The 20,589-nt window shown below is 52.8% G+C and overlaps 1 protein-coding gene across 1 annotated transcript; it reads right to left on the reverse strand.

Annotated features, from left to right (window-relative positions):
- Window positions 1-82: 82 nt before the first annotated feature.
- On the reverse strand, window positions 83-18,271 carry LOC147602062 (uncharacterized). Its single transcript, XM_086745312.1, has 20 exons — window positions 18,063-18,271; window positions 17,516-17,630; window positions 17,075-17,248; window positions 16,881-16,987; window positions 16,336-16,430; window positions 15,014-15,190; window positions 14,767-14,856; window positions 12,853-13,000; window positions 12,417-12,531; window positions 11,976-12,149; window positions 11,782-11,888; window positions 11,194-11,249; window positions 9,694-9,755; window positions 9,442-9,544; window positions 9,232-9,322; window positions 9,051-9,111; window positions 7,862-8,014; window positions 6,883-7,052; window positions 6,589-6,682; window positions 83-196 (listed from the first exon to the last, which is right to left on the reverse strand). The coding sequence occupies exons 1-20, from the start codon at window positions 18,269-18,271 to the stop codon at window positions 83-85; spliced, it is 2,415 nt and encodes an 804-aa protein (XP_086601438.1).
- Between the last annotated feature and the right edge of the window lie 2,318 nt (window positions 18,272-20,589).

Here is a 20,589-nt window from a genome sequence, read left to right on the forward strand (position 1 = left end):
TCTGCTAAATATTGCTTGATGTAGGGGAGTAACTGTCTGCATATTGCTTGATTCAGGAGGCTCGCTGTCTGCTGGACAACGCCTAACGATCCTGTTTGCCTTGAAACTCGCTTAAGCTTGTCAGGGACCGGTATTTGTCCAGAAACTGGTATTTGTCGAGGACTGATACGTCCAGCAAAGGACAGGATAACGGGAGCTGCAATGTTGGTCAGAAGTCGTTAAGAAACTGCTGAAATCACCCAGTGAAAGGAGAGCATGGGTGAATGACTGAAGTTCATCTGGAGGAAGATAAGACCCCAGAAGAAGTGAACGACCACCAGACACAGATCTGAAATGCTTACGCAAGTGTTTTTTAATAACCCCGCCTCGCTCATGCATATGTATGTCTCCATGTGCAATCCTATGAATATGTATACCTGCACCGTATACATTTTTGGTAAAATGTGCTGTCGGTGTGTGTGCTTTTGGAGGAGCGATCCCCCACGCACCCGGCGCCGAATAAACATGCCTGCTTTATAAGGCTCTCCGAGTTGTAGAGTTTGATCCGCGCGTCATTCCCCCGGCGTACTCTCCTGCCAGGCGGCTCAGCTCCTGCGATCCCGAGGAAAACGTGCGTCAGCTCCCCGGCACACAGTGCCAGGTGCGTGTAGCACGTGAGCCCTGCCCAGGCTCATTTGCTTCGTGTTGGCCATGGGCAAAGGCACCTTCTTTACACTGACACCAACACCCGAATTAGCCCGGCTGGGAAATTTCAAGTCGGGACGGTACAAAGCTCTGCAGATGACACCACAGGCGTTCCTGTTCACGGTTTCAGGGAAGGCTCCGACAAGCTTCCTGAGGCAGAGGCTGGCAGCTCTTTCTGAAGGGCTTCAATGGTTTTGGCTTGTTGCCGGACTGTGGCTTCCAGCCTGGCCTTTCCAACTTGGAGCCTGAAAAGGAAGTACAGGACTTATGACGGAAGTCCACCAGAGCACAAATCTCAGAAGAAGAGTGTGAAAGGACCTCATCTAAGCCAAAAGCATCTTTGAAAATTGTGTAGCATTGTCTCGCTGGGGCGCAAGAAGAGAGTCCTGTTGTTTTCACACAATGGCAGAAAGCGAAGCCTTGCTCCACTGTGTTGGTTCCTTATCGTTGCCTGCGTTCTTCCAGCTCTTGGACACCCGCAGTTCCACAAGGCGAGGTCAGAAGGCCCTGCATGTTCCTGGAAGCGGTTAGCTCCCTCTCCTTATTCTTTGTGGCGTCCTTCAGGGACTCGGCATAACCCGCGCTCCGGATGCGCCCGAGTGCTGAGCTGGAGGCAGCAGTGCCATGTGTGTAGGACAGACAGAACTGGCAGCAGCTGTGGGGGTTGTCAGGATAGCAAGAAAAGAAAATGTTCCCTTGCACTTGATTCCTGTGCTCTGTTCAGCTGTTGCTGCAGAACACAGAGGGTGGCTGGGGCAGTGCTATGCCAAGAAAGTCTCCTGCGTGGAGAAAAGACTCTTGCGCTTCCACCGGCTGCTTCTGGCACTGACACTCGCTCTCTGGGGAGAACCAGTGCAAGACATGCAAACCAAAAATATTGGCGTTTGTTTGGATGTATTGTTCCCTTGTGCCACCTGCTACCAGCTAGAGAAGAGATCCTGAGTCAGACCTTTTGAACTGCTTGTGTGGGAGTTCGGAAGCTACATAATGCCTAGCAGCTACCTGATGGTGGAGAGGAGGAGGAGCGAGGGCCAGAGCCAGTCTGGTCCTGCCTCATGCTGTCTTGTCACTGGAGCTGTCTCCCCCTGCACCCCAGCAAAATCAGGGCAAGTGCTGCGCTCAGGAGTCTTTGAGTGGACTGCTGAGCAGCCAGATTTCTTCCGCTTACACATCACCACGGAGCTCGCTGCTGCCTTGGGAATCATAGAATAGTTAGGGTTAGAAGGGACCTTGCAGCAGTGTTCCTTGGCAGAGCTCTCCTTCTCAAGTATGCGAAGAATGGGTGCGGTTTACTGTTTGAAGACACCTTTGGTGTCCTCCAAAGGCCGTTTTGGTTTTAGAGCCAGGACATCTGTTAACTCACGAGTGTGAAGGGTGTTTGCCTGGAGAGGAGGTGGAGCATTATGTCAGTCTGGTTTTGCCAAGTGCACTTTGTGTATTTGTGAAAGAGTGTCTTGTCAAAGTTGCAATGCCTAGCTAGCTACCTGCTTGTGTTTGCAGAGGTGGGGTCTGGGCCACGTGGACCTCCATAGCTGTCAGCTTCCACTGCAGCCCAGCCAGACCTGAAGCATGATGGTTCTTCTCCACTTGCAGGTCTCAAACTGCGCTGTGGGAAACAGAAGTCCCAAAAGTATAAAAATGCATCTGAATGTCAGCTTGGCAAGCTCTTAGCGGAAAGCCCAATGAGAGACTAGAACAACTCTGGCGAGTTGACCCTGCAGAGCTATGATACAGCTGGTGTTGCCTGGTGAGCAACCAGTGTCACAGGGGTCCTCTCGCTCTGCCTGAGGCTATGGCATAATTGTTGTCAGTGGTTTACGAAGCTGTCCCTCTTAGTTGCTTGTGGCTTCCCTCATGCTGCCTTCTGCATTGCACTGACAAAAGCATTTCTGCAGCAGCAAAGGGAACTACCTAGGGAAACTGTTTCAGCTGAGGGAGAGAGGGAGACTCATTTCTTTCTGCTGTAGCCCTCATTTCCAGAGTGGTGGCACTGCATGGCTTGGCCCAGCCACCCAGAGGGTGGCACACCAATGCCTCTAGGGCACTTTCTCAGCAGCTTTCCTGAAGGTGTGCAGAAGAGATGAGGACCTGCTGGCTGGGGAGTTCGAGAAGTCCCCAAAGGCTCTTTCCTCATGACCTGGGCTTGGAAATCAAGATTTGCCTGGCTAACTCTATGGCCATTCTTCACTGGCGGCAACACACATCACAAGATGACTTGGTGTCTGAGAAGGCTGTTGCCATCCTTGTGCCTGGAGACGCTGGATACAGTCTGCAGTTGTTTTGTCTGTTGCATGTAGCCCAAGGAAGACTACGGTTACAGCTCAGGTCAGACACGCGCATTAGAGCGGGCAGGACGTCTAGCCCAATAAAACAGTGCCTGCAGCGTGAAACTTCCGTGTCACTGGAGATATTTGGGCCTTGAAAGCACAGCATCCTTGAGGCTGGAAGGGACCTCATCTCATCCATCTAGTCTGTCCACGCCCTGCTCCAAGCAGAGTCAGCCAGGGCAGGTGGTGCAGGTCCACGTCCAGTTTGGAGCATCTCCAGGCATGGAGACTCCACAACCTCTCTGTGGCACAAATAAGCCACCAGCAGGCTGAGCCAGGGTGTCCAGCCCCACCCCAGGCCCCTGGGCCTCCAGCCCATAGGCCCAAGATGCTCACTGAGGCATAGGCAGAAGCCTCCAGGCCCTGCCTGAGCTCTGTCATGGCGTCGCTGGCTCCAGCTCTGTCTCAGCTGTGCCTGTGCCTGGCCGCGGACCACGCTGGTGTGTTGGATATCTGGAGAATCAAGGACACTTAGCGAACAATCCAGACCAAAAGGAGTTGTTATGTTTGTGAGCAGCAGGCTTCAAGGACATCGCGGAGGCCGTCTGTGAGAAAGTGATGAAGCAACCTTGAAAGGAGGAGGAAAGGCTGGTGTACGTGACTGAAAGCAGAACGTGAAGCAGGATGCAGGTGGAGAGGACCGTGCGCATGAACAAAGAGACTTAACGAATCATATTTTAGCTAAGAGCGCGTGCATGATGTAGTTAGCCAATTAGTAAAGAGCTTGTGCATGATAGGGAATTAGAAGGGCTATATTAACCGGGATGTATCAACAATAAAGCGGCATTTCCTTGATCATATTGGTCGTGTGCAGTGTCCGTGACTTCCGCGTCAACACTGGTGCAGGCCCCAGCCCACAGGCTGTCTTCCCGGCCTGCCCTTGGCCTCCCCGCAGCCTTGCTTGGCCATCACTGGGCTGTGTCTGACCCTGCTTGCCACCCGTGGGTCTGAACCCCAGCCCGGCCTGGCCTGAATTCCTGGCTTGCCCGCAGAGCTGCTGCCTCTGCAGGCACTTGTTTGTCCTCTGGGCTGTCTGCTGCCCCGGCTGCCCGCCCTGGCCCAACCCTGCTCCCCTCTCTCGGATAGGCCGAGGCTGGGCCCTGCCCTGCTGCCATGGGAGCCCCTTTGGCTCCCCGTCCCCGAGGGAGCAGCACAGCACCCTGCTTCCTGGCACCGCTCTCCCACCACCCTCAGAAAAGAAAAGGTTTTTCCTTAGGTTGAGGAGGGATTCCGCCTGCTCCAGCTTGTGCCCACTCCTTCACACCCTTCCCCTTGGCGAGCTCCAAATCCATCGGATCTCTGTGCGATCTGCAAAGCTTCCCTGGCTACCAGAAGCTCACCCAGCACCTTCTGCCCTGAGCACCAGGAGGATTGCTCTGAAAAGGCAGCAAGAGTCTGGTAACTGATGATTACCAGTAGCTCAGTGCTAGTCCCTGCTCTGAGCACAATCATGGTTCAAGCCTCTGCAGAGGAAAAGGACACAGACGCATGCTCCCTCTCGGAGACGTCTGCAGGACTGATTTTCATTCAGAGCGAGGGCAGAGAGAGACGTGCCAAGGGCCTGCATGGGAAGAGAGCCTGAACGAGCCTTCAAAAGCAGGACTCTCCTCATCCAAATCCGCTAGGCCTGAAGCGCTGCAATTGGGCAGCAGAACTAAGACACGTACTAGATGACACAGTTCATTAAATACCAAGCTGCAACAGAACACTTGGCATTAGATGCAGGGCAGTGGTTGCACAAGGTGGAAGGCGAAGGTTTCCAGGCTTCGTTCATCTTCCCGTGAGCACTCTGTTTTCGGGCACTGGCACTTCCTCTGCTCCAGCAGCTTCTCCTCACCAACTGCATTGGAGGTTCAGCTGCGACTGGGGAAGGGCAGGAAAAGAGAAGGCTGTGTGTTAGCTTTACAGCAGGCTGGGCCAAAGGCAGCACTGGAAAGTGGATCCTGAAAGTACAGCACTAATGCACAGACCCAGATAACGAGAACCAGTCACTCATACGTGTCAACAACAAAGTTCCAGCCCATGGGCTACAGACACACCTGGAAGATTGTGTTACACAGAGATACGGATCAGCTTCTTGCGGTTTTTGCCTTATTCCTTGTCCAGCTCTTTCTCCCGTATCTCTTTTAGACAGCTCTATTTGGCTGTGACCCACCATGCTAGTCTCATGCCATTGACCTTAGTAGCCCTGCTGGGACTCCTGGCCCATGTCTTTTATTCATCATGCTAACTACATCTGTGTCCATCAACATCATCATCTACTACTGCTACATCAACAGCAGGAGCATCAAGAGAAGCAATCAATTGCAACATACAGCCAACAGATAATGAGCAACATGGAGAAAAAGTATAGGGGAAGAATCATACAGGTTCCAGCAGAGAAAAATAATCACCTCAGCTCCACCAAACAACCCAGAGCTCACCTTTCTTCTTAGTTTACCAACTTTGTTGGCCACCTCAGAACAGCTCTTTCTTCACCTCTGCCCTGGAAACTGAGCTGAGGCTCTCTCTTTCTCCCAGCATACTTCATCAGAATTGTCTGATATCTCTCCAGAAGCCTCTTCAGCCTGCATGGCAAATTAGTAAGGAAAGCATGAAGCAAAGCAAGTTGGCCTTTCTCACGTACTCTTATGTAAGCAGCACAGTCACGGCCTGCTTCATCTGTAAGGTGCTCGACAGGCCAGGAATTACTGAGAAGAGCCAGCCCTCCAGCATCACTTGGAGGGCCCAAAGTCTACCTGGATGGAGGAAGAAAAGACTCGCTTCCCTCCCAGGGGAACTGCAGGCAGTCTGCATTTGCAAGGCCTTTTGAAGCTTTTTAAAACCATAGGCTCATGCACAGGAGCACTGTGCAAGATCGAATGCGGGGCTTGAATTTGCTCACAGACCGTTACGTACGTGCTTTTACATCAGAGTTCAGTAAAGCTTGACTTCTACTCAACGTGACATTTCTTTAAAGCACTAAAAAGCCATGCCTGCTATGTTCTTCCTCCAGCAGAGTGTTCCTTCTCCGCATTTCGTCCAGAAGTGCTTCTGACTGGCATTTCAACTTGACCGCCTGCTTCACTTTCTTGCTTTCACTCTGACATTTTCAAAATAGAAAAGATACATCACACAAGGAGCACAGGAACAGGATCCTTATGCAGAAGGTGCAGACAGTGTTCTCCACAAAGAAGGTAACACGACTCTCCCAAGTCCAGTCTCCTCTTGGAACTCTCAACCACAGATCTGCAACTGAAGGTACCAAATCCCTGGTACTGCATGACTGTCTGAAGTGCTGCCTGAGGTCTCAACCTCACAACTGGTCTAAAGCAGACAATACTTAAGCCGGTGCATTATTTTCAACCCCCTAACAAAGACGGCATGAAGTAGGATTTGTGATAGCGTAATGGGACAACTCTCAAAGCCGGAAAGCTGGGGAATGGGCCAGCAGGACTTTCAGAGCAGCCTCTACTCAGTAGAACAGAGGAACTGACCTCTCTTGGCTTTTCAGGAAAACCTCATCTTACAAATTCCTCACAGGATTATGGAGCTAGGCTCTGTAGCTCATGAAGAGGGAAGGCTTCGACAAGCTTACTGAGGCAGAGGCTTGCAGCTCTTTCTGAAGGGCTTCAATGGTCTTGGCTTGTTGCCGGACTGTGGCTTCCAGCCTGACCTTTCCAACCTGGAGCCTGAAAAGGAAGTACAGGACTTATCATGGAAGTCCACCAGAGCACAAATCCCAAAAGAGGAATGTGAAAGGACCTCATCTAAGCCAAAAGCATCTTTGAAAATTGTGTAGCATTGTCTCACTGGGATGCAAGAAGAGAGTCCTGTTGTTTTCACACAATGGCAGAAAGCGAAGCCTTGCTCCACTGTGTTGGTTCCTTACCGTTGCCTGCGTTCTTCCAGCTCTTGGACAGCCGCAGTTCCACAAGACACGGCCAGAAGGTCCTGCATGTTCCTGAAAGTGGTTAGCTCCCTCTCCTTATTCTTTATGGCGTCCTTCAGGGACTCGGCATAACACTCAGTCCAGATACGCCATTCTTTCAATTCCTGCAGCTGTCAAACCACAACAAGAATCCTCAGTAGCCAGCTTAGCTTTGATAAAAAGGAGTGGACTGCTTTGACTCTCACGTCAACTGCCAAAAGCCATGTTACTTCTTGACCTTCTACACAGGGGCCCCTGTCCTACATCTACATTGATTTCCTACAGTGCTTCCTAAATGCTGCCCCAACACTCCTTGTCCTCCTCTCTCAAGGGCTCCAAACACTTTGCAGCCCCTTGTTGGCTACTCCAACCCAGTTAGAAGCTCCTTCTGCTCCTGAAGTGACTTTTCAACTCCATAACAATGATGATGTCATGAGGGAATACAAGAAAGCACCGCCACAGCACTCCAGTATGCCTACTCTTTCTCCATCAGCACACACTCTGCTTCGCCAAACCCCAGAGAAGCAAATACATGTGCTCCATGAAACTTGAGAAGCAGCTCTCTGAAAGGAATACACACACCCTTGTCCATTTAAGGACAGAGCCACTTCACGGTTAGTGGCCTTTCTAATTGTAGGCGCCGCGCTTCTAAAACAAGGCGAGTCGCTTACATGTTTCTCAAGCTACTCCTGTTGCAAAGGTGCCCAGGGTACTAAGGCCACCTTAGCGCAGCCCTCCGCTGTTGCTTCCAGCGGTGCAAACAGTCAGGCACCAAAGGCAGCGGTGCTGTTCCCTCCCAGCCCCCTCACCACAGCTAGGCGTGTGCTGAACCAGCCTGGGTTACACCAGACCCCCAGGAATGGATCAGTTCCCCACTCTGGTTTGCTCCCAGAAAGGCCGGGCCCCCTGCCAAGAGCCAAGAGACGGGCTTTGTCCATACCTTAGCTTTAGACCTGTCCAGTTGCTTCTGCAGCTGCAGTTTCTGTTCCTGCAGGTGGCTGCTGTAGCGCTTCTTAGCTTTGAGTGAAGCTTCTGCCAGGGAGTTCTTTCGGAGAGCGTTGGTAAGCTCCTGCTGCAGCTGCCTGACCCACGTCTAAAGAAATGGTATTCCGTGAGCATGGAGAGATCAATAAGAAGATGACAACGTGAGAGATGCTTTTACTCATGGGATGATGTCACTAGATCGGTCTTCAGGGTGGCCTGGAGGCTGAGGGAGGTGGTTCTCCCCTTCTACTCTGCTGTCATGAGACCCTACCTGGAGTACTGCATCCAGCTCTGGGGTACCCTGTACAAGGAAAACATGGAGCGGTTAGAGTGGGTCCAGAGGAGGGTCACAAAAACGATCAGACGGCTGGAACAGCTCTGCCATGAACAAAGGCGGAGAGAGTTGGGGTTGTTCAGCCTGGGGAAGAGCAGGCTCTGTGGAGAACTACTTGTAGCCTTTCAATGTAGAAAGATGGAGAGAGACTTTTTGCCAATGCCTGTAGTGACAGGACAAAGGGCAAGGGTTTTAAACTGAAAGAGTGTAGATTGGTACTGGACATAAGGAAGAAATTGTTTGCAACGAGGGTGGTGTGACACTGCAGCACGTTGCCCAGAGAAGTTGTAGATGCTCCATCCCTGGAAGTGGTTGAAGGCCAGTTGGAGGAGGCTTTGAGTAACCTGATGCAGTGGAAGATGGCAGGGGGTTGGACTAGACAATCCTTAAAGGACCTTTCCAACCCAAGCCATTCCATGCTTCTAGGACTCAGGGAATTCAAAGAGAAGAGATTTTGGCTGCCACCAGCAGGGATGTGGAGGCATCTTTCTCAGCTGAGCATATCCAAATGATCAGCAGCTCTTTATGAAGCTTTCTCTTTCCTAAAAGACAAAAAAGGCTTAAGTATTTCTCTCCTTGGAACACAGGCTGCAAGTCTGCACATGAGCTTTTCCCAAGGCCGCAGTTTTCTCTCTTTATGCAGCTCTTCTGCTTCACAACGCAAACAAAAGGAGGGCCAAAATACACTCCAGGTGCAGAATCACTAAATCCTCCTAGCAGCACTTGAAAATGAACTCAGTAAGAAGAAAAGCTCTCTGTACAGTGATAGAGTCTAGTTGCCCTAATAGGTATCAGCCTTTAGCAGAGTCACCTGTCTGTAGCCTCGACAATCTGCCTGAGTTGAAGCATCCTTCTTTAGCTGAAGCTCTTCTCTGCCCGGTGCAGAAATCTGAGCGAACAAGAACAGAGAAAGACCGAGAGGGAGGAAAGGAATCCCCAGCTACACGACAGCATCACGGCGCATTTCAGCACTGGGGCTACAGAAGCGTAACTTCTGCATTACCTGTGGAAGAGAAAGTAACTCATTCTCAGAAGAGGAGTCAAAATCTTCCACTTGCAGAGCTTCTGCTGCTGGCAAGATACCTAAAAAGGAAGTAAGAAGTGAGATGCTGCTGCGAGTGCTTATTTCACTCCACTTTTCCCTATCCGCTTCAGTCCAGAGAAGATTTCATAGGCAAACATTTCGTCCATAGGAAAATTACCATTGCCGCGCTTGTCTGCAACTGGCTCCGAGCAGGCTCCGTGGTGGACTTCTGCTGTAACCACCACGCTGGCTGGCACAATTCTTGGATCTTCAGCATTGCACTGTGTAGATTAAAAGACATGCGTGAAAACCAGCACAGCATAGCAAGGTGCCAGCTAGGAGAATGTGGAGAACGCCGAAGCAGAGGGAAATGAGACCAAAAGCAAGGGAGGCCAGTGGGGCCCCACTGCCTTCCCTTCAGAGAACGTACCTCATAATCAGAAGGGGAATCAAACTGTTCCTCCTGCTGTGCTCCTGCTGCTGGCAAGACTCCTAGAAAGGGTGTAAGAAGCACATTGCTGCTATTTAGCTGCTATTTCAATCTGCCTTTCCACATCTCTCCACCCCTGCATTCCAGTCAGCGTTTTAGTGTTCTCCTGCAGGCCACAGTGCATTGTCGTCATCACCTCCTTCATGGTGAAGGATCCTACCTGCTGTGGCCAGTGCAGGTGCGCCCAAGGGAAATTCAGCAGGCTTCCCAGAGCAAGAGCTGTCAAGTACTGCTACGCCTTCTGTGCCTCCCGCAGAACAATCTCCTGTCCTTTTGCAGCGCACATGTTCCTCCAGTTGCTTTGCAGTGCTATATACAGAAGGGAAGGAAATGCACTCTGTAAAAACACCCCCCCCGCACTCACATCCACTCTCTACAGAAAGAGCAACAGCCATTTGTGAGTGAACCTACACATATTCCTAGCCATCTGCAGAGAGTTACACCACCACCCCACCCCTCCACATTACTGCATTTCTAGAATAGTGGAAACTGAAACTCTCACCACAGGCGTGTTCACGCACAGGTGCCTATTCTTGTCTATAGAGTAACACACCCCTGCTGGCTACAGTCTCATCTGACAAACCTCCTCTCCATTTCCAGGGCCAGTGAGCTTAAAAAGCCCCCCTAGCAGACAGACATCTCACAACAAGGCTTCTACCTCAGCAGGACGCTATCCTAATGCTGCAGCAACTCTTCGTCACCCTTAAAGCCAGAGTGACGTCTCCTCAAACCCAGTCCTGACTTTGAAGGGGTTTGGAAATTCCCATGGTTGGTCCGAGGACCTGAGAGGTTACAGAGCTCCTAGGTGGGATATCAAGAGCCCAACAAAGACTGCGGTTGCATTCCAGGCACTGCAGGGGTTCAGTACATTGCATAGGTGTTATCTTCTAACAACCCTGGCAGAGGGTCAGTTGGGGATCCGGAGAGAGACCACTTTCAGGTTTGCCTCATAAGCAGAACTAGAAACAAAACAAAAAAACCCCAAACAAACAAGAAAGGAAAATATAAAAACCGTGTGCCTGACCAAGGCTGCTGTGCAAAGTGGTGCATTAGCACAAGACTGGTACTGTGCCAGAAGCCTGGAGGGAAGGAATGACCATCTTGTTTTGCTACAGCAACCCTCAAACATGCTTGAACTCAGAGGATATCATTTAGATCCCCTCTGAAACAAAAGGCAGGTAGTTGCGAGTCAGTTTGGTGGAGTGAAGCTTGGCAGCACACTTGGGAGAATTCTCAGAGAGAACTGTGGGGGAAAGTTTTCCTCAGCCTACAAATCCACTCTTGACAGGGAAAGAGATGCATCAGAAGACGTCACTGAGCCAGGCTTCAACAAAGGTCTCAACACTTCATTCAACCCTGCTGATGGCACCAAAAAGGGCCCTACATCAGCACGGACACTCTGACAATGCAGCTGCTCTAACGAGGATGTCAACCACTTACTCAGCATATGGAGATACTGTGGCATAATTCGTAACTGTGCAACCAAACACGTCTTTCTGAGAAGGATCAGCACCATGCCGAAGAAGTAGTCGTATGATATTCATATCCCCAACAACAGCAGCAAGCATAAGAATGGTCCTAAAGCATCCAAGAGATGATAGGAAATACATCAGCTTCTGCAGACATTGCACTGCCATTACTTCAGCCCCTCTTTGCTTCCCATACAACTCATTTCCCCTCTCCTAGAGCCAGAGTGAAGGCACAGCCAAACACACGGAAGCATTGGAGAATTCAGGTTGGTGGGACCCCAGGAGGTCTCCAGGCCAACCACCTGCCCAGAGCAGACAGGGGAGGCTGTGTGTGTGCGTCAGTGGCACCACAGCCAACGCTTTCTTGCAGTCCTCAGTGAGGAAATCGTCCCCTGAGGTGAGAGAGCCGCCGGGTGCGGGCCTGCTTTCACAAGTCACGCAGAACGAGCTCCTTCCGCGCAGCTCCAGGTTCTTTTGCAAAGCTCATTCCTATGCCTCCCATCAGTCCAGCCTGAACAATGCTAAGGAGTCCCGTGCGCACTTTTAACAAAGCCTTCACCTCTCATGCTTATCTTGAGCGTGCACGTCAGCTCCTTTTTGAAGAAGCAACTCAATCATCTCTTGACAGCGCCTCGTGATCGCAACAGCAAGCGGAGTGTACCCGAACTGAAAGGAGATATAATCTCCTTAGAATAACAGAGAAAAGTCAAGCAAGTGTTGGGAAGAGGAGCCTTACGTAAAATCCAAGCTTACATCATCCTTAGCATCAATATGGGCATTGTACTCAAGTAACAGCTCCACTAGCGACTTGCTAGACATGATGGTAGCCAGGTGAAGGGCAGTGTTGCCGCTGGCACCGTGGAGGTCAGGGTTGGCACCGTGCTCCAGCAGAATAGCCGCGCATTCTTTGTGCCGGTGCTCTACTGCCTGGAAACAAGACACAAAGGCAGAATAACTTCCAACGTCTACGTTTCTCTCTGTCAGAACTCCCGCATCTTCCCAACACTGGGAAGTACGAGCGTCTGCAAAGATCAGGCAACATATGCCCCATCCTCGCTGACTACAACCTGCCTGTTTCGTAGAATCACAGGATACAATTCTATGCAGACCTATGTAAAGAGTCACGTGAGGTATGTATCGCTCAGCGCGTAATCGATAAGCCCAACGGACAACAGCATAACACATTCCACGTACCTTCATCAGGGGCGACTTCTTATAGTTGTCGCGAGGGTTTAGCTTGCACTTCTGTCCTACCAGAAAGCGAACGACATCTGCATGGCCGTTCGCACAAGCAAGGTGCAGAGGCGTCCTAGGAATTAAAGATCTTCAGTTAGCTGTCACAGGGAGACAGCTGAAGACATGGTTTCAGGCTGTGGAACTCGCCACATAGGCCCACAAGGCTCAACTGCCAAAAGGAAGCCGAAAGCAAGCTTTCTCGTTGCAGAGCCGGTGACAGCAGTTGCCCACCCGAAGCCTGGGGATGTCTAGGAGTAGTCCCCAAGAGGGGACAGTTGAGTCTGGAGGCATTTCCTCAGCTGTGTCACTGAACCTGCCCAAGCAGGCTCTTGTGCCCAGGCCTCCAGGAGGACTGCCCAGCCACCCAGGCCAGCAAAAGGAGAGCGGCCCTTACTGCTTGTTGGCGTCGCGCCCATTGATGCGGAGTCTTTTCAGCCACCAGTGGCGCTGCAGCTGGGCCAGGTCGCCGCTGGCCGCCGTGGTGTGCAACCCGGCCAGACTGCCGCTGCGCTGCCGCAGCGATCCCACCGCTGGCAGGCCACCTACAAAAGAGGAAAGAAGCGCGATGCTGCTGTGAGTGCTTATTTCACTCTGCTTTTCCCTGTCCGCTTCAGTCCAGAGAAGCTTACAAAGGTAATCATTAGTCCATCAGGAAATTACCATTGCTGGGCTCCTCTGCCAATGGCTCCCAGCGGGCTCCGTGGTGGAATTTCTCTGGAAGCACCATGGTGGTTGGCCCAGATCTTGGACCTTCAGCATCCGACTGTGTAGATTAAAAGACATGCGTGAAAACTGGCACAGACTCTTTCTCAACCCACTTCCACTTGCAAAGCTCTTGCTTCAGCCAACACCCATAACGTGGTATCAGGTGACGGAAAGAAGGAGAACGGCAAACAGAAGCAGCGTGTTAGGCATCTCTGTGGAGCAGGGCTTTCAAAAGGAACTGAAGAACACCTGCCCAAGAGACAGAGGGGAAGCAGACAGAGGGAGCAAAGCGTCTAGGCTGTATACCCCATGGGCAACCGCTTGACACGGACTGGATGTGGAGAAGAGACCTATGTGGAGGAAAAACAGTAATCCTCACAGCGCCAACCTGGTAGGATTTCAGAGGATCATAACTGGTGGGAAGCTTTACTGCTTCAATCCTGTACTACAAGTCCAGCTCAAAGGACAGCTGGTAGGAGAGCCGAGTCATTAGCTTGACCTCCTTCATCCCAGTCCAAACTGAGGAGCTTGCCTGCAGCAGCGGCATGGCAAGGTCCCAGTTTGGAGCATGTGGCGGAGGCAGCAGTAGAGAGAAATGAGACCAAAAGCAAGGGAGGCCAGGGAGACCCCAGGGAGTCCTTCTTAGATAGGGAAGAGTGGCTGCAAAGCTGCCTGGTGGAAAGGGATGTGGGGGTGTTGTTTGACGGGTGCCTGAATATGAGGCAGCAGTGTGGCCAGCTGGCCAAGGAGGCCACCAGCATCCTGGCTTGTATGAGAAATAGTGTGGGCAGCGGGGCTAGGGAAGTGATTGTCCCTTTGGACTCGGCACTTGGGAGGCCACATCTTGAGCACTGGGTTTAGTTTTGGGCCCCTCACTGCAAGAGGTGGTGGCGAGGTGGGCGTCGCTCTCTTTGCCCAAGAGGGATTTGATAGCAGCATAGGAAATGGCCTCAAGTTGGGCCAGGGGAGGTTTAGCTGGGATCTTAGGAAAGCTTTCATTGCTGGAAGGCTTATGGAGCACTGGAACAGGCTGGCCAGGGAAGTGGTTGAGTCACCGTCCCCGGAGGTGTTCAGAAGATGCATAGATGTGGTGCTTAGGGACACGGTTTAGGGGTGGGCATGGCAGTGTAACATTTGCGGTTAGACTCAATGATCTTCAGGGACTTTTCCCACCACAATGATTCTGGTTCTAGGATTCTACCTCAGAATCAAAAGAGGAGTCCTCATCTTCCTCTTCTTCTGCTCCCCCCTCTGGCAAGGCACCTACAAAAGAGGAAAGAAGCGCGATGATGCTGTGAGTGCTTATTTCACTCTGCTTTTCCCTGTCTGCTTCAGTCCAGAGAAGCTTACAAAGGCAACCATTAGTCCATCAGGAAATTACCATTGCCGGGCTCCTCTGCAACTGGCTCCCAGCTTGCTCCGTGGTGGACATCCGCTGTAACCATGACAATGGTTGGCCGACTACTTGGACCTTCAGCATCTGACTGTGTAAATTAAGACAGGCGTGAAAACCTGCACAGCATGGCAAGGTCCCGGTTCGGAGTGTGCGGAGGACGCCGAAGCAGAGGGAAATGAGATCAAAAGCAAGGGAGGCCAGTGGGGCCCCACTGCCTTCCCTTCAGAGAAGGTACCTCATAATCAGAAGGGGAATCAAACTGTTCCTCCTGCTGTGCTCCTGCTGCTGGCAAGACTCCTAGAAAGGGTGTAAGAAGCACGTTTCTGCTGTTAGCTGCTATTTCAATCTGCCTTTCCACATCTCTCCACCCCTACATTCCAGTCAGCGTTTTAGTGTTCTCCTGCAGGCCACAGTGCATTGTCGTCATCACCTCCTTCATGGTGAAGGATCCTACCTGCTGTGGCCAGTGCAGGTGCGCCCAAGGGAAATTCAGCAGGCTTCCCAGAGCAAGAGCTGTCAAGTACTGCTGCGCCTTCTGTGCCTCCCACAGAACAATCTCCTGTCCTTTTGCAGTGCAAATGTTCCTCCAGTTGCTTTGCAGTGCTATATACAGAAAGGAAGGAAATGCATTCTGTAAAAACACACCCCCACACTCTCATCCACGCTCTACTGAAAGAGCAACAGCCATTTGTGAGTGAACCTACACATATTCCTAGCCATCTGCAGAGAGTTACACCACCACCCCACCCCTCCACATTACTGCATTTCTAGAATAGTGGAAACTGAAACTCTCACCACAGGCGTGTTCACGCACAGGTGCCTATTCTTGTCTATAGAGTAACACACCCCTGCTGGCTACAGTCTCATCTGACAAACCTCCTCTCCATTTCCAGGGCCAGTGAGCTTTAAAAGCCCGCCTGGCAGACAGACATCTCACAACAAGGCTTCTACCTCAGCAGGACGCTATCCTAATGCTGCAGCAACACTTCGTCACCCTTGAAGCCAGGGTGACGTCTCCTCAAACCCAGTCCTGACTTTGAAGGGGTTTGGAAATTCCCATGGTTGGTCCGAGGACCTGAGAGGTTACAGAGCTCCTAGGTGGGATATCAAGAGCCCAACAAAGACTGCGGTTGCATTCCAGGCACTGCAGGGGTTCAGTACATTGCATAGGTGTTATCTTCTAACAACCCTGGCAGAGGGTCAGTTGGGGATCCGGAGAGAGACCACTTTCAGGTTTGCCTCGTAAGCAGAACTAGAAACAAAACAAAAAAACCCCAAACAAACAAGAAAAGAAAATATAAAAACCGTACGCCTGACCAAGGCTGCTGTGCAAAGTGGTGCATTAGCACAAGACTGATACTGTGCCAGAAGCCTGGAGGGAAGGAATGACCATCTTGTTTTGCTACAGCAACCCTCAAACATGCTTGAACTCAGAGGATATCATTTAGATCCCCTCTGAAACAAAAGGCAGGTAGTTGCGAGTCAGTTTGGTGGAGTGAAGCTTGGCAGCACACTTGGGAGAATTCTCAGAGAGAACTGTGGGGGAAAGTTTTCCTCAGCCTACAAATCCACTCTTGACAGGGAAAGAGATGCATCAGAAGATGTCACTGAGCCAGGCTTCAACAAAGGTCTCAACACTTCATTCAACCCTGCTGATGGCACCAAAAAGGGCCCTACATCAGCACGGACACTCTGACAATGCAGCTGCTCTAATGAGGATGTCAACCACTTACTCAGCATATGGAGATACTGCGGCATAATTCGTAACTGTGCAACCAAACACGTCTTTCTGAGAAGGATCAGCACCATGCCGAAGAAGTAGTCGTATGATATTCATATCCCCAACAACAGCAGCAAGCATAAGAATGGTCCTAAAGCATCCAAGAGATGATAGGAAATACATCAGCTTCTGCAGACATTGCACTGCCATTACTTCAGCCCCTCTTTGCTTCCCATACAACTCATTTCCCCTCTCCTAGAGCCGGAGTGAAAGCACAGCCAAACACACGGAAGCATTGGAGAATTCAGGTTGGTGGGACCCCAGGAGGTCTCCAGGCCAACCACCTGCCCAGAGCAGACAGGGGAGGCTGTGTGTGTGCGTCAGTGGCACCACAGCCAACGCTTTCTTGCAGTCCTCAGTGCGGCAATCGTCCCCTGAGGTGAGAGAGCCGCCGGGTGCAGGCCTGCTTTCACAAGTCACGCAGAACGAGCTCCTTCTGCGCAGCTCCAGGTTCTTTTGCAAAGCTCATTCCTATGCCTCCCATCAGTCCAGCCTGAACAATGCTAAGGAGTCCCGTGTGCACTTTTGACAAAGCCTTCACCTTTCATGCTTATCTTGAGCGTGCACGTCAGCTCCTTTTTGAAGAAGCAACTCAATCATCTCTTGACAGCGCCTCGTGATCGCAACAGCAAGCGGAGTGTACCCGAACTGAAAGGAGATATAATCTCCTTAGAATAACAGAGAAAAGTCAAGCAAGTGTTGGGAAGAGGAGCCTTACGCAAAATCCAAGCTTACATCATCCTTAGCATCAATATGGGCATTGTGCTCAAGTAACAGCTCCACTAGCGACTTGCTAGACATGATGGTAGCCAGGTGAAGGGCAGTGTTGCCGCTGGCACAGTGGAGGTCAGGGTTGGCACCGTGCTCCAGCAGAATAGCCGCGCATTCTTTGTGCCGGTGCTCTACTGCCTGGAAACAAGACACAAAGGCAGAATAACTTCCAACGTCTACGTTTCTCTCTGTCAGAACTCCCGCATCTTCCCAACACTGGGAAGTACGAGCGTCTGCAAAGATCAGGCAACATATGCCCCATCCCCGCTGACTACAACCTGCCTGTTTCGTAGAATCATAGGATACAATTCTATGCAGACCTATGTAAAGAGTCACGCGAGGTACGTATCGCTCAGCACGTAATCGATAAGCCCAACGGACAACAGCATAACACATTCCACGTACCTTCATCAGGGGCGACTTCTTATAGTTGTCGCGAGGGTTTAGCTTGCACTTCTGTCCTACCAGAAAGCGAACGACATCTGCATGGCCGTTCGCACAAGCAAGGTGCAGAGGCGTCCTAGGAATTAAAGAGAGACTGCGCAAGGCCCTGGGTTTTGCCCCGATCAGTCCCGCGCCAGGCGTGCCCAGAGACGCAGGGGATGGGACTTGTAACAGCAAGGGGAAGCCGTGCCCTGCTCAAACAAGCCACTCAGTCTGGCGACAGGAAAGGAGCCGTCTCTGCCTGGCCGAAGGCCTGCTGAGCCGCACACAAGATTCACTACAGGCACCAGGCGGGCAGGGCAGGGCAGGGCAGGGCAGGGCAGGGCAGGGCAGGGCAGGGCGGAGCGGAGCACCCGCCGGCTCCGGTCCCAGCTTGGGCAGGCCTCCGGCAAGGCCAGCGCTGTGGAGCCGGCCCTGCTCCGAGGGCGCTTGCGACCCCGCTGGGCTTTGCCGGCTCTTGCAGCCGGGGTGGGTGGAAGCTTTGCTAGGGGCAGTGCCCGGCCCTTACTGCTTGTTGGCGTCGCGCCCGTTGATGCGGAGTCTCTTCAGCCACCAGCGCCGCTGCAGCTGGGCCAGGTCGCCGTCGGCGGCCGCGCTGTGCAGCCCGCCCCGGCCCCTCTGCCGCTGCTCGGAGGCCCCGGCGGCGCCGGGCGCGGGAGCGCTGCCGGACGGCGGCCGCTGCCGCCCCCTCCTGAAGAGTCCGCGGAGGCTCTGCATGCTGCGGCGGGGACGAGGGCGCGGGCCGGCCCGGCGTGAGCAGCCGCAGCAGGCGGCCGGCGGGCTCTGGCGAGCCCCGGGACGGGAAGGGACGGGGAGAGGGCGGAGAGAGGGCGACAAGAGCCGAGAGGGGAGCCCCGAGCGGCGGCCGCGGCTCGCAGCCCCCGACGCTGCCAGCCCGAGACGCGCTGCCGGTCCCGCCGCGGCGGCGACAGCACTGAGCGGCGGCGGCTGCCGGGGGCGGCTTTCCAGCGGCAGCGGGGGGCGTCACAGAGGGCGCGGCGGGGGCGTCACAGGGTGACAGGCTGGCTGGAGGCTCCGTAAGTGTACGCAGACTGCGGAGTCTACGCTGCCTGCGGCGTCGGGGCGCCCCCGCGGCCGGGGGCTGCGGCAGTCGCCGAAGCGGCCCTCGCCTCGCCCGCTCCGCGTTTGCCCTCAGCGCGTGGCCGCGGAGCCTGGGGCTGCGGGTCCCCAAAAGCGGAGCCGGAGGCGGCCAGCGCCTGGCTCGGGCGGGCGGGGACGTCGGGCGGTCTCTCGCCTGGCTCTCGCCCTCACTCGCAGTGACCCCCCCGTCGGGGCTGGTGTGAACGCGCACCCCGCCGGGACGAGGCGCGCGCGCTGCCGTGGCCACATGTCCTGATACCGGGAATTAACTCTCTGCTAAATATTGCTTGATGTAGGGGAGTAACTGTCTGCATATTGCTTGATTCAGGAGGCTCGCTGTCTGCTGGACAACGCCTAACGATCCTGTTTGCCTTGAAACTCGCTTAAGCTTGTCAGGGACCGGTATTTGTCCAGAAACTGGTATTTGTCGAGGACTGATACGTCCAGCAAAGGACAGGATAACGGGAGCTGCAATGTTGGTCAGAAGTCGTTAAGAAACTGCTGAAATCACCCAGTGAAAGGAGAGCGTGGGTGAATGACTGAAGTTGATCTGGAGGAAGATAAGACCCCAGAAGAAGTGAACGACCACCAGACACAGATCTGAAATGCTTACGCAAGTGTTTTTTAATAACCCCGCCTCGCTCATGCATATGTATGTCTGTATTGTGCAATCCTATGAATATGTATACCTGCACCGTATACATTTTTGGTAAAATGTGCTGTCGGTGTGTGTGCTTTTGGAGGAGCGATCCCCCACGCACCCGGCGCCGAATAAACATGCCTGCTTTATAAGGCTCTCCGAGTTGTAGAGTTTGATCCGCGCGTCAGTCCCCCGGCGTGCTCTCCTGCCAGGCGGCTCAGCTCCTGCGATCCCGAGGAAAACGTGCGTCAGCTCCTCGGCACACAGTGCCAGGTGCGTGTAGCACGTGAGCCCTGCCCAGGCTCATTTGCTTCGTGTTGGCCATGGGCAAAGGCACCTTCTTTACACTGACACCAACACCCGAATTAGCCCGGCTGGGAAATTTCAAGTCGGGACGGTACAAAGCTCTGCAGATGACACCACAGGCGTTCCTGTTCACGGTTTCAGGGAAGGCTCCGACAAGCTTCCTGAGGCAGAGGCTGGCAGCTCTTTCTGAAGAGCTTCAATGGTCTTGGCTTGTTGCCGGACTGTGGCTTCCAGCCTGGCCTTTCCAACTTGGAGCCTGAAAAAGAAGTAGAGGCCTTCTCCCAGAAGTCCACCAGAGCACAAATCTCAGAAGAAGAGTGTGAAAAGACCTCATCTAAGCCAAAAGCATCTTTGAAAATTGTGTAGCATTGTCTCGCTGGGGCGCAAGAAGAGAGTCCTGTTGTTTTCACACAATGGCACAAAGCGAAGCCTTGCTCCACTGTGTTGGTTCCTTATCGTTGCCTGCGTTCTTCCAGCTCTTGGACACCCGCAGTTCCACAAGGCGAGGTCAGAAGGCCCTGCATGTTCCTGGAAGCGGTTAGCTCCCTCTCCTTATTCTTTGTGGCGTCCTTCAGGGACTCGGCATAACCCTCGCTCCGGATGCGCCCGAGTGCTGAGCTGGAGGCAGCAGTGCCATGTGTGTAGGACAGACAGAACTGGCAGCAGCTGTGGGGGTTGTCAGGATAGCAAGAAAAGAAAATGTTCCCTTGCACTTGATTCCTGTGCTCTGTTCAGCTGTTGCTGCAGAACACAGAGGGTGGCTGGGGCAGTGCTATGCCAAGAAAGTCTCCTGCGTGGAGAAAAGACTCTTGCGCTTCCACCGGCTGCTTCTGGCACTGACACTCGCTCTCTGGGGAGAACCAGTGCAAGACATGCAAACCAAAAATATTGGCGTTTGTTTGGATGTATTGTTCCCTTGTGCCACCTGCTACCAGCTAGAGAAGAGATCCTGAGTCAGACCTTTTGAACTGCTTGTGTGGGAGTTCGG

Source organism: Chlamydotis macqueenii, chromosome 1 (assembly GCF_036417535.1).
Source record: "Chlamydotis macqueenii isolate bChlMac1 chromosome 1, bChlMac1.mat, whole genome shotgun sequence".
Taxonomy (NCBI): domain Eukaryota; kingdom Metazoa; phylum Chordata; class Aves; order Otidiformes; family Otididae; genus Chlamydotis; species Chlamydotis macqueenii.